Source organism: Canis lupus, unplaced genomic scaffold, assembly GCF_011100685.1.
Source record: "Canis lupus familiaris isolate Mischka breed German Shepherd unplaced genomic scaffold, alternate assembly UU_Cfam_GSD_1.0 chrUn_S937H1103, whole genome shotgun sequence".
In the NCBI taxonomy this organism is placed as follows: domain Eukaryota; kingdom Metazoa; phylum Chordata; class Mammalia; order Carnivora; family Canidae; genus Canis; species Canis lupus.
The window spans coordinates 3297-20069 of record NW_023331903.1 but is presented as its reverse complement, the minus strand read 5'-3'; the positions used below and the strand labels follow the sequence as shown (position 1 = coordinate 20069).

The 16773-nt window shown below is 63.6% G+C and overlaps 1 protein-coding gene across 1 annotated transcript; it reads left to right on the top strand.

Moving 5' to 3' along the window:
- Nucleotides 1–1599: 1599 nt before the first annotated feature.
- LOC119879502 (atherin-like) lies at nucleotides 1600–7367 on the top strand (the record flags this gene model as incomplete). The annotated part of the gene is made up of 7 exons (XM_038589746.1): nucleotides 1600–2107; nucleotides 2309–2452; nucleotides 4151–4379; nucleotides 5184–5253; nucleotides 5755–5887; nucleotides 6724–6789; nucleotides 7202–7367. Coding segments are annotated over exons 1-7 (1316 nt in total), but the record flags the coding sequence as incomplete, so codon positions are not given.
- Between the last annotated feature and the right edge of the window lie 9406 nt (nucleotides 7368–16773).

Sequence of the window (16773 nt, the reverse complement as noted above, 5' to 3'; positions counted from 1 at the left end):
CCCCAGACAGGTTCCCTGCCTGGACGATACAGGGGCTCATCTTATCCTGGGGGCAGAGCTCCTTGTGCCCCAGGCACCTTCAAAGACTCTAGCCTCTCCCTTAATTGTCTAGAAGGAATGACCAGAAACTGTATAAAAACTGCCCCCCCCCCCGAAAACCAACAGTGCGGCCTTTCATTGAACCAGCTGAACCTCTGGTACACCAGAACCCAGAGCAGCCCCGGCCCTGGCCTGCATGGCCAGGTCAGCTCAGGCTCCCCCCACCTGGAGCCCACCTGGCTGAGGGCCACCTACTCCCAGTCCCGGAGGGGAGGCTGTCCTGCTGGGGGCTCCCCTCGTCAGCCGAGACGGAGGGGCACAGTGGCACCCCCGAAGGACAGCCAGTGAGGCTACAGGCCACTGACAAGAGGCAAGCAAGCAGGGGGCCTGCTGCAGAACCCTCCAGAACATAACCCCCCTCCCCTCCCTCAGGCCCTCTTCCATTTTCTCCACCTCACCTCTGACTTGGCCTACACCCCTACTATCTCCCTCCATCCTCCCACCTCCACAGCTCCCTTCCCCCGTCCCCTCCCCCCCAGCCTCCAGCACATGTTGGCCTCTGTGGGCCCCAAATTGCTCCTCCAGCGAGAGTCTACCCTGTGCATCCACGGCCCCTCTGACCATGTGCACCCCTGGCATCACCATCCTGGTCCCCTCACCTCTCCCTTCTTCCCAGCTCTTGCCCTGTGCAGCCCCTCCTCATCTCCCCCATCCCCTCTATCTGCCACCTTCTCTCCACAGGTGAGCTGTTCCCCACCCCCACCCCCCACCCCCCCATCCTCCTGCCACAAAGCTGCTGCCGCAGGGGGCAGAAACCAGGCCCTTCCTAAGGTCCCTCCAAGCCCCAGTGGGCCGGGTGGGGCTCCACCGCCCGACAGGCTCCAGGAGCCCCACAGCGCAAAGACCTCTGTCTTGTCCAAGGAGTCCCCGGCTTGGAGGAGCCCCTGGGGAGCGGTGGCGCCTGGTCCTCCCAGCGGCCCCGCTGGCCCACCTGGAAGGCAGTGACAAAGTTCAGCTGCCGGCAGCCCCGGTCAGGTCCCAGCAGGGTGGGTGGGGGCAGCAGGGACCGGAGCCCTGCTCGACCTTGGCAAACCCGTTTTCCTACCCCGGAGAGAGGTCCACCATGAGCACGAGAGAGACTGGAGGGGACCCGAGTCCTCGTGGCCGCCCGCATCCCCGGGGTGCCGTGCTCGCGCCCCCCGAGGTCCGGGCACACTGGAGCGCACCCCGAGCCCGCGCCCACTTTCGTCCCCCGCGGGAGGGATGCGCGGCGCCAGGAGCCGACCTGGGCTCCCCAGCGGCCTGACTCGGGTCAGGTCCCGGCCGCGCGGTCCCGGGTCCCCAGCCCGCAGGTCCCCAGGGCCGCGCTGAGCCCCGCAGCCCCGCCGTCCTCGGCGCGGGTGACCGAGCGGCCCCTCCCCCTCCGGGCCCACCCGAACCCCGAACCCGCGCGCCGCGTCCCGGGTGCCTCCGGGCAGCTGAGCCGGGCGGCGAGGGCGCGCCCCGGGCACTCACCGTCCTCCAGAGGCGCGGGCGTCGGCGGGCGCCGGGGTGGCGGTGATGAGCGGGTGCGAGGCGGCCACCGCGAGCCCGAAGCCGCCGGGCCAGCAGGCTGCGCACGGGCAGCAGGGCGTAGGACACGAAGGGGACCAGCAGCAGCGGCCACACGCCCTGGTCGGCGGCCGCCGCGCCCGCAGCCGCACCGGCCGGGGTCCCCGCGGGGCGGCCGAGCGCCACGGGGCAGCAGAGCAGCGCGAAGGCGAGGCTGAAGAGCAGCGCCAGCGGGCCGACCTGCCCCAGCTGCGGGCCCCGCGGCGAGCGCACGTGGGTGGCCACGAGCAGCGCCAGGAAGAGCGCGCAGTGCGCGGGGGCGAGCCCCGGGCAGGCCGCCCGCGGGCCCCGGCGCGCCCAGCAGCTCGGCCAGCGCCCGCCAGCGCGCTCAGCACCGCCAGCGCCTTCAGCGTGGCCGCCTGCGCCGCCGCAGCGTGTAGCCGGGAGCAGCGCCCCGGGGGCCTCCGCCTGCGCCGCCGCCGCCCGGGCCGCGCGGCGCCCCCGCCCTCTCAGCTCGGTGCGGGCGCCGGGGCGGGCCGGGGCGGGGGGCGGCGGGAGGCGCGGGGCGCGGCGGGCACACTGGGGCGCAGGCTGCCCCGAGCGCGTCCCCTCCCGCCGCCGCGCCTGCGCACTGCGCCGCCCGCGGTCCCCCCCCCCCAGTCCCCCCGCGGCCGCCGCCGCAGCCTCAGTTTCCCCGCCGGCGCCGCCCCCCCCGCAGCGCGGAGCACCCTGCGGGGCGAGGACGGGGGCCGCACCCCTCCGACCGCGGGACCTGGCGCCCCGGCCCTGCGCACCGGCAGCGAGCGCGGGGAGGCCTCCGGGCTGCAGGACCCACCGGCCGGCCGGGCCAGGACGGACCAGAGTCCCGGGAGGAGGGGCCCTGCGGCCTGCCCTCCGCACCTGCAGCCCGGGGACGCCCCGCTGTCTGGGTGTCCACGGGGCCGCCCCTGGGCTCACCCCGGGGGGGCCGAGCGGCCCGCCCCGCCCCGGCAACCGCAACCGCTGTCCCCCTCTGCTCGCTGTCCCCCTCCCCACGCACAGGCAGGACTGAGGGTCCCCAGAGTCCCGGGAGGCAGCAGCAGGGCCCTCCCGGGTGCCTTCGGGCCCCAGGACGCACCTGAGCCCCCCAGGCCTGGGTCTGTCTCGCAGGCACCAGGGAATTGCCGCCGCCGCTGTCCCCCTCCCTGGAGCCCCGCCACTCTTCTGTGGGCTCCAGGTCTAGAGTGGGAAACCGCATCATTTGGGCCACGTCAAGGGGCCACTTTCCACGCGGCACAACACGGGCAACACACGTCAGCCCCGGTGGCTGTAGACGCGGCACCTCGCCATCTGCCTGGCCAGGAGCACCCGCTGTGCCATCCCCAGCAGCTCAGGTCACCTCACCTGGTGGCCGCCGGCCCCTCCTCCTGCACAGGCCTCCCCAGCGCAGCCCTCCTGGCTCCACCGCAGTTCCCTGTCCCCCAGTGCCCAGGGCTCTTTCTGGCAGCCCCTGGGGCAGGGGGACTGGAATTTGCCGGCCCTCCCTGTTTTCAGAAGACAGGACGACGTGTTCCTCACCTGTGCCCACAGGTAGCAAAGTCCACACAGTCGCTCAAGCGGAGGACCAAGAGTGGGCTCTCTGGCTAAACGTGTATTTTTACGTCCTAATGGTATCATGGAAGGAAAGCTGAGTAATGTCCAAAAATCCGGCAAGCCATCCAACAACGAGGAATGACCAATGCCCTGGGACCCAGGTCACAGCACCCTCCCCCGTCAGCAGCACAGTCATGGGCAGGATCTGCGTCCATCTCCTTTACAGAGACACAGAGACGGAGACACCAGGCCCCCGGGGCCCCTGATGGCACCCGGGTTGGGGTACGGGGTGGGTGCCATGGGCCAGGGGCTGCGGGTGCACTCATCCTCTGGTCCCGTCGGCTGGGCAGTCTGCAGCCAGGGAGGAGGACGGGCACGCTGTCTGAGACACACCGCGGGGCCCACACCCCGTGCTCCTGTGTCATCAGTTAAATCGTGTCTCCCCCCCTCCAAAATCCACATGCTGAGCTCCTAACCCCGAGTAGCTCAGAACGTGACCTTCTCTGGGACTAAGGTCACGCAGACGTCCTTGAGATGAGGCCACCCTGGGATAGAGTGGGTCCTAATCCAACAGGACCGGTGTCTTTCCACAAAGGGGACCTCGGGAGACAGACACGCACACACTCGGAGAAACAAGGCGGTGACCCTGCGGCAAACAGGAGCCACGGGAAGGTGGGAGGTTCCTCCCCCAGGGAACTCGGCCCTGAGACCCTCATCCCAGCCTTCCGGCCCCCACGGCTATGGGAACAGGTATCCACACCCCTGCTCTCGGGGCTGCGTGCGGGCGACCCTGGCCACGAGCACCCCAGCACGCGGTCGGCCCTGGATACCGTTGTCCACGACGGATCGTCAAATTGACCAACAGCAGAGTGGCTGCTGCACAAACCGGGACGAGACACTCTGCTCTTCCTGGAGGCACCTCGTCCCTCCCCGAGGGACGTGAGCAGAGGGACGGGAGCCATCGTGGTCAGTCATCCTGTGTCCCCAGTCCCGGAGCACACCACCGGGCATCGCCAGCGCCTCGTTAGAGACGGGAACGCGGACCTCCTGGAGCAGGAGCACAGCCGGTTCCTCGGACCTGTCATCGATCCCAAATCTCGGGCTTTGCCTTTGAGGCTCACCGCGGCTGAGGGCTTGTCCGACCCAGAAACCCCGGAACTCTGCGGGACGGCGGTGGGCGTCGAACGGCAGGGCTGCGGCCTCGCCAGCAGCATGTGGTGTCCAGGCCAAGAGCGCAGTCGTGTGCCTCCTCCCCCAGCTGCGTGACTCTGCACAGGTTAGTCTCCCTCTCCGTGCCCCATCTACTCGGCGAATCGGGGATGTAAAAGCTCCCGGCCCGCGGGGTTACCCCCAGTGCACGCAGAGGCTGCACAGAGCATGCAGGAGCGCCAGCTGGTCAGTGTTCTGGGCGCGCAGGACCCTGTGACCGCCAGGCCCTGCACACAGTGGCCATAGCAGCCAGGGAGATCGCCGTAAGCCGGCTTCTGTCTGGGGGCACTCGCCACGTTCCTGGGGCCTCTGCCAGAGACTCGGCCTCCAGGCCAGTGTTCCTCCCGGGGTGGATCTGGGAATGAAGTTTCCCCGTGGGTCTTCTGGAAACCCCATGGAAATGCAGGCCGCTAGGGGACCAGGCGGGTGGTCCTCACCAGGGAAGTGGGTCAGGAATGCTCATTTTGCCAAGACTGTGTCCAGGGATCAAAGGGCCCCGCCACGGGCTCCGTTAGCCGTAGAAACCTGGACACGGGGCTCAGCCTCCTCCTGTCCCTGGTGCCTGGACAGGCACCTTCCCGGATACGTCCCGGTGACTGGTTGCCGGAGGGGAGGGAGCCCAGGAACGCAGTGTGGACGGAGACTGGAAATGGCCACAGGGATCCGACCGGGACTCCTCCAGCAGGAATGGGCAAGGACTCCATCCAGAAGCTGGAGGCGGCCAGGACGGACTGAGGACCACGCCGGGCGGCCACTGGCCACACACCCCCACCCACGGCAGGACACTGACCCGTCTGGCTGAGGCCCCCCAGGGCGCAGGCGGCCGACAAGGAGAGTGAGCGGGTCCTCCAGCCAAACCAGGGGCCACAGCTGGATGGGCAGGTGGGTGGTCGCCGAGCCACACAGCAGAGCGGCAGGACAGGACCCACTAATGTCCCCCTTCACCCATCGCTGTCCCCATACCTCAATGGCCAGGAGGACCACCTGGGGCCTCACAGCTGGCTCTGCCCCTTCCCTGCACGGGGCCCTGGGCTCGCGCGTCCTTGCCGCCGTGCCCGGGGGTCAGGCCAGCCCAGAGTGCCAGGCTCCAGACGACATCAGACTGCATGCCCGGTCTGTAGGGACACCTGGCCGGCGGTAGGAGTTGGTGTCACGGGCACGGGGCATTTTGCTTATCACTAGGCTTCGGCCCTAAGCAGAACAGGACTGCTGGCCGGTGGGAGCGGTCGGGGCCAGCGCAGTGACCCCACAAATAAATACGTATGTGCTCAAAACTGTGGCCAGGGCTCCCAGAAAGCAGCCACAGCGTGTGACCTCTGGCCAGCCCTGGGGGGGCAGAGTGCGGCCCGGCTGTGCCATTGACCGTGCCCGGGCCCCCAGCAGGGTGAGCAACCGGAGGCGGTGGATGGAACTGGTACCCTGAGCTCTGGAGGACCAGAACTGTGGTGCCCAGACAACCCCAGACCCGGAGCTGCTGGAACTGACCTCTTCTCTTCAGAGCCAGGGGTCCTGCGAGGTCTGTGTCTTCCTGGGGGGCCAAGTGGCCTCAAATGAGTGGACGCTGGCCCCGGGCCGGGCAGAAGGGTCTCACTGAGCCCAGGACTGAGGCTTCGGTGGAGGTCGGTAAGGCAGGGTGGGAGGTTCCTGAGGACCCCAGGACGCTGGACGGCAGCCGCAAGCGAGGGGACGGTCTAATGGCCCCTGGTGGAGGCGGGTGGACGCTCTAGGTGACAGGCAGCCCCTTCCAGCCCATCTACGTCCACTCAGGAGTTTGAAGGGAGAGCCCTCCTCCCAGATGTGACCTCCCCTCCTTCAAGAGGCCAAAGTGTGTCCCCTCCGGCTCCTCTAGACCGCAGCTGCTTTCTACTAAACCCGAAAGATGCCACATCCCGGGCAGGCACTTTCCCAAGGAGGACGGGACCCCCGGCCTGGCAGTGGACATGAGGGGATGCGTGTCCCCTGCATGCAGTGGCTCCGCCCGTGCCAGGCTCCCAGGGCCCGGGTGGGTTTTCACTTATTCCTGGTGATCCCGGGGAAGACAAAGGACGTGACAGCTGGAGCCACTATTTGCCACGTGTGCCTTGGACCCGAGTGTGGCTTCAAGGGGCAGCGGTCCTCAGGCGCTGTGCCCCGGATACCGGGAGGTACGGGGCAGGGGCGGTCAGGGGAGTCGGCTTGCCCTGAGCATCATCCCAGAGCACAGGTAGGACACGGAGGCAGCTCGACGCAGCTCCAGCATCCGTTGGTTGACGTAGAACCTGTGGCCACAGTCCTCTCAGAAAGGACAGTGCGTGGTCCTCCCGGGAATCGACTGGGCTGGGGGCCACCCCTGAAAGCCTGCTCTGTCCCCAGGCCAGGCCGGGGCAGCAAACTGGAAACTGTCAGAGTTCAGGAATGAGGCCGAGGCTGGTAGAGACGGTGAGCGGGGACCGATGGTCCTCTCCAGGGCTCCTGGGGACGGCGGGAGGCAGAGCCTTCTGGAAGACGCCCGAGGGAGACCTCAGTGACAGATCGCTAAGGAGAGAGTCTGGGGAAACGGGGCCTTTGCTCCCTCTCCCCGACCCCTACCGTTCGGGACACAGGGCTCTGGCCTTCCTGGTTGGGTCCCGTGATGACCCGATGAGCCCAGAGGCACGCGTGTCCACACCAACGCTGGCCGGCCTCAGCCCTCAGCGACCCCTGGGCCGCGTGTGACGGGCGGGGACCCATATGCTTCAATCAGGGGCTCCAGTCCGAGGCCCCGAAGCCAGGGCCACCAGGGGCAACCTAGAGACCCACAGTGCTGCGTCCTGAAGACACAGCGGTGACCAAGTCCCACCCTGCCCACCAGGAGCCACAGCCCAGCGGGGGAAAGACAGGGACACAGGCGCAAAGCGTGCCACTGGAGGGGACAGGCAGTCAGTGAGCGCGAGAGCCTCGCACGCTGGAGGCAGTGCTGGTGTGGCCCCTGAACAGAGCGGGGTCCCCTGGCTGAATGGGGACGAGGATGAGATTGTGTACGGGTTCTACTCCGCGTGGCTTAGTTTGGCCACTGGGGATGCTCAGGGTCCTCGCAGGTCACCAAACCCGCCATAGTACTCGCTCTCCTGGGGAGCAGCCCCACGGGGACCAGAGGCCACCTGAGAGGCGGGCCTCGCCTCCGGCCCTGCCCAAGCCCCTCCGGCCCTGCCCAAGCCGTGAGACTCGCTATTTACAGTGACACGGGACCCGGGGACCCGGCGGCGGGCATTAAGTGGATTCATGTCACCAGGGCCAGGGGTCAGTGTGAAGGTGGGGAGGCCGGCAGGTGCCCCTGCCCCACACCAGCTGACACCAACTGAGGCCTGCTCCAGGGAGCCCAATGCTTTTGGCTCTGACAGCTGCGCCGGGAGGGGGAGGCTTCAGGAGGATTTGCGCTACAAAATAGCATCGCTGGCTGGTGGGTAGAGAATTTGACCCAATTAGAGATTACCAGTTTCAGGAATTACTGGAAAAGAAATCTCATTAAATAGGTTAAATATAGGAGCCAGAGGCTGAGAAGGCCATCTGGGATTCACGGGAAAACCAAAACCCACACGGGGTGCCTTGGCTCTGTGACTCTGCCCCCCGGGGGGTGCTCAACTTGGACTCGGGCGGCGCAGTGTGCAAGGCCTGGGCTCGGAGCTGGCATGGGCAGGGCCGCACCTCTGCCTCCCGGGGCGGGAGCGGCTGCTTCCAAATCCACCACCATGGGCCGCAGCCCCCCCCCCCACCAGTCCCCCTCTTCTCCCTCCGGGTGTGTGGACCCCCCAGGGAGCCTGTCGCCGTCCCCCCACCCTGCACTCCGTGGGCAGCCGCAGGTGCCCTCCAGCCAGGCCAGAGGTTTCCTGCCCGGCCCAGGGCCCGCCAGCTTGCCCTCCTCCCACCACCCAGGGAGGCTCCATTTCCATAAAATGCAGAGGGGAGGGTCTTCCCATTCCCTGCTCTGAAAGAAAGGCTTCCTTCTGCCTCACAGCTTACCCAGGCACTTTCACTGCGCAGGTTCTCAGGGAAAACCCTGAAGGGAGCTTCGCCCTGCCTGCCCTCCCCCCCAGCCCCCTACCCCCCTCCCCTGCTCCGAGATGCCTCAGGCAGGACCCCGCTGACCTGGGTTTCACCCAGCCTGGCAGTGACTTGACCAGCATACCTGGTGGCACCAGGTAACGTGATGGCGCTCAGGGAGAGGCTGGGCAGGCCACCCCCCTGCCCTGCGCCCCTGCCCAGCCCCCTGCCCTGAACCTTGCCCATCCCCCCTGCCCATCCCCCAGCCCTGAACCTTACCCAGCACCCCTGCCCTGCGCCCCAGCCCTGAACCTTGCCCAGCCCCCCTGCCCATCCCCCCAGCCCTGAACCTTGCCCAGCCCCCCAGCCCTGAACCTTGCTCAGCACCCCTGCCCTACACCCCTGCTCTGCACACTTAACCAGCTGCCCTACACCCCTGCCCTGCACCCCAGGCATGAACTTTGCCCAGCACCCCTGCCCTGCACCCCTGCCATGTGTACTTTCCCAGCACCCTCCCTGCACACTTGCCTGGCACCTCTGCCCTGCACCTGCACTCCACACCCCTGCCCTACACCCCTGCTCTGCACACTTACCCAGTACCCCTGCCCTGCACACCTGCCCTGGACCCCTGCCATGTGTCCTTTCCCAGCACCCTCCCTGCACACTTGCCTGGCACCCCTGCCCTGCACCCGCACCCCGCACCCCTGCCCTAAGCCCTGCTCTGCACACTTACCAGTCCCCCTGCCCTGCACACTTGCCGAGCATCCCTGCCTGCTGCCCCCAGCCCTCCTGGTGATTCTTGAACTGTTCCCAGACATCCCTGCGTGGCCAGGGACCAAACATTCCCTGCCTTAGAGTTCTGCCCAAGTGCAGTGGCCAGAGAGGTGGAAACCAGGCTGCCAGGGTGCTTCAGGCACACCTTTGACAGGTGCAGGCCCAAACTGTGTTTGGTGTTGCAGCAGGAGTGGCACACACGGGGAAGTGCCCCTGTGCCCTGGGTCATTCCCAGGTCAGCTCCGTCCACGTGCCGGAGAAGAGAGCCCAGCGGCACCCACCTCATACTGGGGGTCGATCACGAAGGGGGGTGTCCTCTGCACATGCACTTGGGGTCTCGGCCAGAACCTCCCGGGCTCCATCAGGGCCACGAGCTCACTCCCGAGGCCGTCACTGTGCCCGGAGCCCGAGATCTCTGGCAGCGGGCCAGCCCAGGTTCCTGTGTCCACCTTGCGGTAAGGGTGTGTCGCAGGAACCCCTCCTCCCCCTGCCCCACGCCCCTCGATGTCTGTCTCTGTGGTGGATGGAACGGGGCCCCCCAGAACTCTCGTCTACCTGGAAGTGGTTAAGGCCCTCGAGATGCCATTGTCTTGCATCAGGGTGGGCCCCGAGTCTAGGGACAGGTAGGGGGCCTGTCCTTGTAGGAGGAGGAGACGACCCAGAGGGAAGCCGCAGGACCGCAGACCTGCAGGCCACCAGCCACGCTGCGAGGGGTGGGGAGGGATCCCCGCAGGATCCCGGGCAGCAGCCCTGACACGTCTGGACCGGAACCTGGGGCACCGGGCGGTGGGAGAAGGAAGCTGTGATGCAGAATGACCACCCCCCGCCCGGCCTGGAGCCGTCTTCCGCAGCAGCGCAGGGAACTCTCACAGTCTCCAGTGACAATTATTTACCTCGTCCTTACCTCTCCCTTGTGACCTCCAGAGGCCACTTCTAGCTCACTTTTATGTCCCACTCCTGCGGCCCCAGGGCTGGGCTCCGGGTGCTGGACCCAGCGAGTGCTCATGGATTGGGGTGCGTAGAGTCTCACAACATCGAGGGTCTGGGGCCACTGAGTCAGGGCCAGCTACCCCATCCCCCGTGGTCCTCGGCATCCAGCGAGGGGGCCCCCCCGCCCTCACCGACGTGCTGCAGCCCGGGAGCGGTGCGGCAGAGCCCAAACGCCAACAGTGCACGAAGCCACGTGTCTGCGTGTGTCTGGTGGATGAGGACACGGGTGTCTTTCCCTCCTTCTATACGAGTTTCTGTGGTTTACAAAGTATTACGACAGATTTTTATAATCAGAAAAATGTAATACTATGAGGTTTGATTGAAATCTAGCACATTGCAGGTTTGCTGGGAGCAGCAGTGAATCCGTCGGTGTATGAGAAAGGACTTTGGCCACGCCGGGCAGAGGCAAACATACGTTATGAAGGTCGTAATATTTCTTTTGAGGTAAGGACACGGTGCATGCGGAGAGAGGAAGGCGGGCTAATTCTTGCATTTAGCAGGCTAGCCAGTGCAATTATTGAGCTCCTGCCGGCGTGCCAGGGGAATGGGGAGTCTGGTGGGTGTGCCTCTGCTCCCTCATCAGGACTGGCTGGGGTGCTCGTCACCTGTCCCGCACACAGCTGTGGGGCAGCGACTGGAAGCAGTGTGCGGCCCCCAGCCCCCTGCACACCTGCGAGCACACTCTGATTTTCGCATGGTTACCAGCGCGGGGGGCACAGTTATCTTGGCAAAACCCCACGGAACTCAGGGTTTGGCCTTGCACACCCACCTCACAGGTTTGGTTCTGCCGCGAGCCTCTCTCCGGAGCAAGCCCTCCCCCTGTCCAGGTGAGAGTTCCCCGTGCTTGGCCTCGACGTCATCCGATAGAGGGAGGTGTCCCTGCTGGTCCCTCCCCACTGGGGACCTGCCGGAAAGCCTCCCCCACAGGGGCCCGGGAGGCCAGCGGGGCTGGGGGCTGGGACACGGGGGCCGCTCAGTGTGGGTGTGGAGTCAGCCCCGGACCACCCCCGTTCAGGAGGTTGTGTGTCACGGGAAATAAAAGTTTTCTTTTATGTGAAAAGGCATGGGGACTGTTCTAGAATAACAGGCAGCAGGATCGATTGGAGAACAGAAGCTCTGATGGATCTTAACAGTTCCTGAAGGAGCCCGAGGGGACCGTGAGGGTGTGGGGACCGCCGGCCTCAGATGACACCAGGCGGTCACTAGGTGACCGCAGGCCGGGTGACACAGGCTGCGGGCGCCCAGGGGCTTGGGCATGGGGCACCTACAGCTTGCCCTGAATGGCTTCCATCAGAGAAGACCCCCCTTCCTGCATGTGTGACACTGGGAGCGAGGAAGGGACGTGGAGGGGGCCGGACGCTGGCTCCTGGGGGGCAATGGCTTCTCAGGAGGCCTTGCTCGTCCTTGGACTGGCACAAGTCGCCCGCATCCTCACCAACGTCAGCAGGAGAAGCACACGCGCTGTAGAGCCTCAGGGACCCGAGATGTGGCGACGATCCCACGTGGAGCACAAGCCGGTGGTGAACGAGTGTTCTGAGGCAGTGACGGTGTCGTGACCGAGGTGAGCGACAGCACAGCTGTTGCACGCACGGCTGTTCAGGGCAGCCGGACGAAGGACAGGCCGCTTCCCACGGAGCCACAGGGAGGCCGAGAACAGGCCTTGAAAGGACAGAGACAAGAAGCCCCCGCCAAGGTGACCGGTAGCGTGACAAGTGCTGCTGAGGCCAGAATAAACCTAACAAAAGAGACATGAGTCCGTGAGGAAAAATTATGAAACCTCATGGAAATTGATGAGAACCCAATGAATGGAAAGAGATAGGCTACATTCACGGGTAAGAGAATCCAACACCCAATGTCCGTTCTCTCCAGACTGCCCTATAAGCAGATCGCAACGCCAACAAGAGTCCCGAAGAGTCTTTAAAAATAAATGGGCAAGCTGATTTGAAACTTCTCGCGAGGGTAGAGCTCTCCAGGGAGCCGAGACGCGCAGGCACGGGGAGGAGGGACGAGCTGTGGGAAGGAACAGCGGCCCTCGAAGCAGACCCACACGCTACGGATGCTCGTTGTGGGACGAGGCGGCGTGACCGATCACTAGGAAAGCGGTAGAGATTCAATAGCTGGGGAATTAAAGGGCAGTTCTTTATCTACGCCGCCCCCAAAACTCCGTCTCCATGGAATAAAGACAAATGTGAGAGGCAGGGTTTTAGCCCCTCTTAAAGAGTATGGAGGAGAGGTGTTGGGACTTTGGAGCAGGAAAGGTTGTTTCAACAAGAGCCCAACAGCAAGATGGTCACCGAGCGAATCTGACGGCATTGCATAGAACATCGCTGCTCATCAAGAAGGCCCTGAAACCTGCAAGCCCAGCGGGCGTCTGGGGGGCTCAGTCGGTGATGCGGCTGCCTTGGGCTCAGGTCATGATCCAGGGGTCCTGGAGTGGAGCCGCACGTCGAGCTCCCTGCGCGGGGGAGAGTCTGCTTCTCCCTCTCCCTCTGCTAGTTCTCTCTCTCTCTCCCATGGTCTCAAATAAATAAAGAAAATTTTTCTTAAAAAAGAAAAAGAACAACCCAGCCACAAGCTGGAGATGACATCGCTACCACCTACGTAGCTCAGAGTGGGTTCTTGCCAACGTGCACACAGAACTCATTGCTCAAAAAGACCAATGACCCACACCCTGAAAAGGGGGAGCTGACAAACTGGCAAAGAAGCATAAAGGAGAAGGTGCTCCAACCCCTTGGTCACCGGGAAAACCAGGAAGGCCCGTGGAGGTCACGGCAACACCATCCCCGCCCTGGAGGTGCGCAGACGCGCGGGCGCTGCAGCGCAGGAGCCGCCAAGCAGGAGGGTCATCGGTCCCGCCGCCCTTCCTGGGAAGCGATATGGTGTCGTCCTGTAAATGCGTTCACCCATATGGGGCCTTGCACACGTGCACCAAAAGGTGCACAAACGGTCCATGAAACCGGGACCCCGGAAGTGAGCCCCACACCCAGCCCAGGGAAGACAGCTTCGGACAGGGCCGCGGACTACGAGGCTGCAACGAGAAGATCTCTACAGCCTGGTGCCGCAGCTTCGGTGATCAGAGGACGGGGGACGCCACTTCCACAAAACTGGAAAACGAGCACGTGGAAACTATAAAGAGTCACACATTCCAAACAACAGCGGCAGACTTGGGGTCTGCTGAGGCCCCCTTCCAGGCTGCAGGCCCCTCACAGGGCTATTTAGGGCTGCACGCACGCTTGAGAAACAAACAAAACAAACCTATTGCCCCGGATGGCGGCGGGGAGCACATCCCGCAGCAACGCCCAGGTGGCCAGTCCTGCACAGAGGCCTGCTCGGGCTCCCCTCCAGGGCCGCGCACGGAGCCTGCACCTGCAGGTGTGTCGCTGACTCACGTAATCGGGAGATTCATCCCCAACTTCACATCATGAACCAGTGGCCAGGAAAATCATGTGCACACCGCAGGCCCTGCAGGGCCGCCCTCCGCCACCCACCCCCAGTTTAGTAGGTCTGCACCGGCCCGAGACTGCGTTTTACCCCGTTACCTGGAGGCAGGTGCAGGCACAGGCCGCATGTGCTGCCCAGAGCCCCCGGCACACACGTCTTTCTGCCCGGGGACCTGCGCTTGCCTGCCTCCCCTGCGGTCCATAAAATAAAAGGACTGAACTCTGAGCAGTTGGGAAAATATTGGTGATTCTGAAGCTGTGCATTTCCTGCTGTGTGAACAGGAGTAGAAATGGAGTGCGCGTGCCGCCCGGCCGACCCGCCGTGTTCCATCTATGACTGCGTAATGATCGAGCCACGGCTCCTGCCCTGGGACGTCAGGGTGGCTGTGTCCTGCTGTCGCTCTGACCCGGGGTGCAGCGTGGCCACCAGGCTCAGAGACCTGGCTGACCCCACCGCACCCAGCACCGCGGCAAGCCTTTCCACGCTACGCAAATGCACCTCCTCACCTTGAAGACTTGCAGAAGGGACACGGGGAGGAGAGGCACAGGCCTCCCTGGATTTCTAGGTCATCGCTTCGTACAAGCGGAAGCAGAAAGCGCTCCGTGCACTACAGTCATTAAAGTATTAACGGCATGAAGGGCTCTTGTGAGCACACGCTAAGTGAGAGAAGGAAAAGCTGAAATCGTGCATGCAGTGTGCCCCCAAGCGTGGTGACGCCGTCCGGACGAAAGGTACGGCTTCCTACGGACGCTGTCATACTTCCTGCGGGGAGTCCAGAGTGGAGGCTGGATTCAGAGCCCCGTCCACGTGCCAGGCCCCGCCGTGAGCATGCTGTCCATCCTCCCTGGTCCGTCCCCCCCGAGATCCGAGCAAGGACAGGCTCAGGACCCTGAGCACAGAGGGCTTGCCCACCGTCCCAGCAGCCAGCAGGGTCGCAGCCTGCACCGGGGCCTTCCTAACTGAGGCAACGGGGAAGAAGCAAGCACGGAGGGAGAACCTGCCCCGGCCCAGAGGGCAGTGCCCGAGGCTCCGCCGTATGCAGGTGTCTGGGCTCTGGGGGCCACCGAGGGGCCTTTCTCCAGGCAGATCGCAGAGACCCAGGGTGGGGGCCCTGGGCCCCTTGGCCTAGGAGAGGGCCCCTTCACACGACAACGGCACTCCGCAGGTGGCTCCTGCCCGGAGGCCCACACCCAACCATTTTGGGATGGGGGACAGTTAGTTTCACTTTGGGGTCGGGGAGGTGAGCCTCAGGAAGCAGCCTGGCCCCAGCTAGGCAGGCGGCGAGCACACACAGTGCTCTTGCACACGCTGTGACTAGTACACTGTGTGTATCTGGAGGGCACGCAGGACACACAGGTGCACACGCACCCAATGCAGACTGTCCCCTCAGCCTGGGTGCTTCTCTAACAGGCACACTCAGTGACGTGTGAATGCACGCATTCTCACACATGCAACTCTACAGAGGCACACACATGTGTACAGCACACATGCACACAGTCACCTGTGCACACGCACACGTGTTCACACAGGCACCCACAGGTGTGCACGTGCACGCATGCACATCCAAGCACAGATGCACAGGGGTCTCACACACCCATGCACACATGCACATGAGCCCAGCCAGCGTGGGGAGCAGGATGCTGCAGACCAAGCCCCTGCCATGCACCCCCACTCCCAGAGGCCCATCCTGCTGCACCCTAGCAGTTCAGTCCTTGCCGCGTCCCTGCCAGGTCGCAGATCCTGCTGTAGATCTGTCCGTGCGCCCACCTGGCTTTGGGAGCTCCGGCTGTCTCCTCTCTGTTGCTCGGCCTCCCCAGGTTCTGAGGGGAGCTCATCCCCGGGGCCCTCCTGGACCCCTGGCCCCACGGCCACTGCCTCCCTGTGATGGGGTGCACATCCTGCCCTTGCCTTCGCTCCCGTGAGGGGTCGTGCGGTCCCCACCACCGTGGAATCCAGATTCCTGATACCTGACAGGGCCCTCCACCTGCCTGGGCACCAGCCCCTCCCCTCGTCCCGGGCGCCCCTGTGGCAGCTGATCCCAGGCTGGCCGGCGACAGGATAACAGGGACCGACGCAGTATGAGAAGGGGGCCCCTGGTGATCACTCCCCCCGCACATTGGCTGCATGGCCAGGATGAGCTGCACCCGTGTGCGTGGGGCCCCAGCGTCTCCCCTGCGCTGATGTGTGGCTCTGTGCAGCCATCCGTGGGCAGCCGCTGGCAGGCAGGTGTGGCCCGGAGATGGGCAGATGCAGGCCCCTCCCTCCCTCCAGCCAGGGCTCCAGTTCCCTGAATTGCCCCAAGGCCTGACACAGCTTAGAAGATTAATTCTCCTGATTCTAAAATAAAAAAACCTGCACAAACTGCAGAAAATATTTTTTAAAAAACACAGAAAACTACACGTACAAATCAAGGACATGCATCTCCTTTTAATTCACTAGCGAAACAGAAGTCTCTCCATCTATGTCCTACCTGTCTACATTTCTCTTTCATTTTATGTGAGGCTGTCTTTTTGTGTCCTTTGCTGATGTTTCTAGTGATGGTTAAAAAAAACAGATTTATGTATATTAAGGACATGGAGTTTTATGGTAGACGTGGAAAATAATTCCTGGCTATTTCACTTTTAAGGCTGCCTTTGTTTACTTTTTTGAGGTACGATTCACATACCACTAAACTCACCATTTTAAACGGTACAATTCAGTGGTTTTAATGTGTTTGGAGGGTTGTGCAATAGCCACTACCTCCTTCCATGGTGCTTTCACACCCCGGGAAGAAACACGGACCCTATTAGCCATTAGCCCTAGTCCATTCTCACCGTCATGCCAGCATCCTTCTACAGATTGGCCTATTCTGCAGAATTCATATGAATTTAATCATATATATACACCTTCATGTCTGGTTTCTTTCATTCAGCATAAGGCTTTCAAAGCTCACCCACATTAGGGCTCCTGGGTGGCTCAGTCAGTTGAGCGTCCGATTCTTGGTTTCAAAGCAGGTCATGATCTCAGGGTTGTGAGATCGAGCCCCGTGTCGGGCTTCACACTCAGCAGGGAGTCTGCAGGAGCTTATCCCTCTCCCTCTCCCTCTGCCACCCCCCCCCTTATGCTCTGTCTCTCATAAATAACTAAAACCTTTTTTTAAAAAAAAAGTTCACTCATATGGTAGCATGTACCAGTACTTGGCTTCGTTTGACTCCTAAA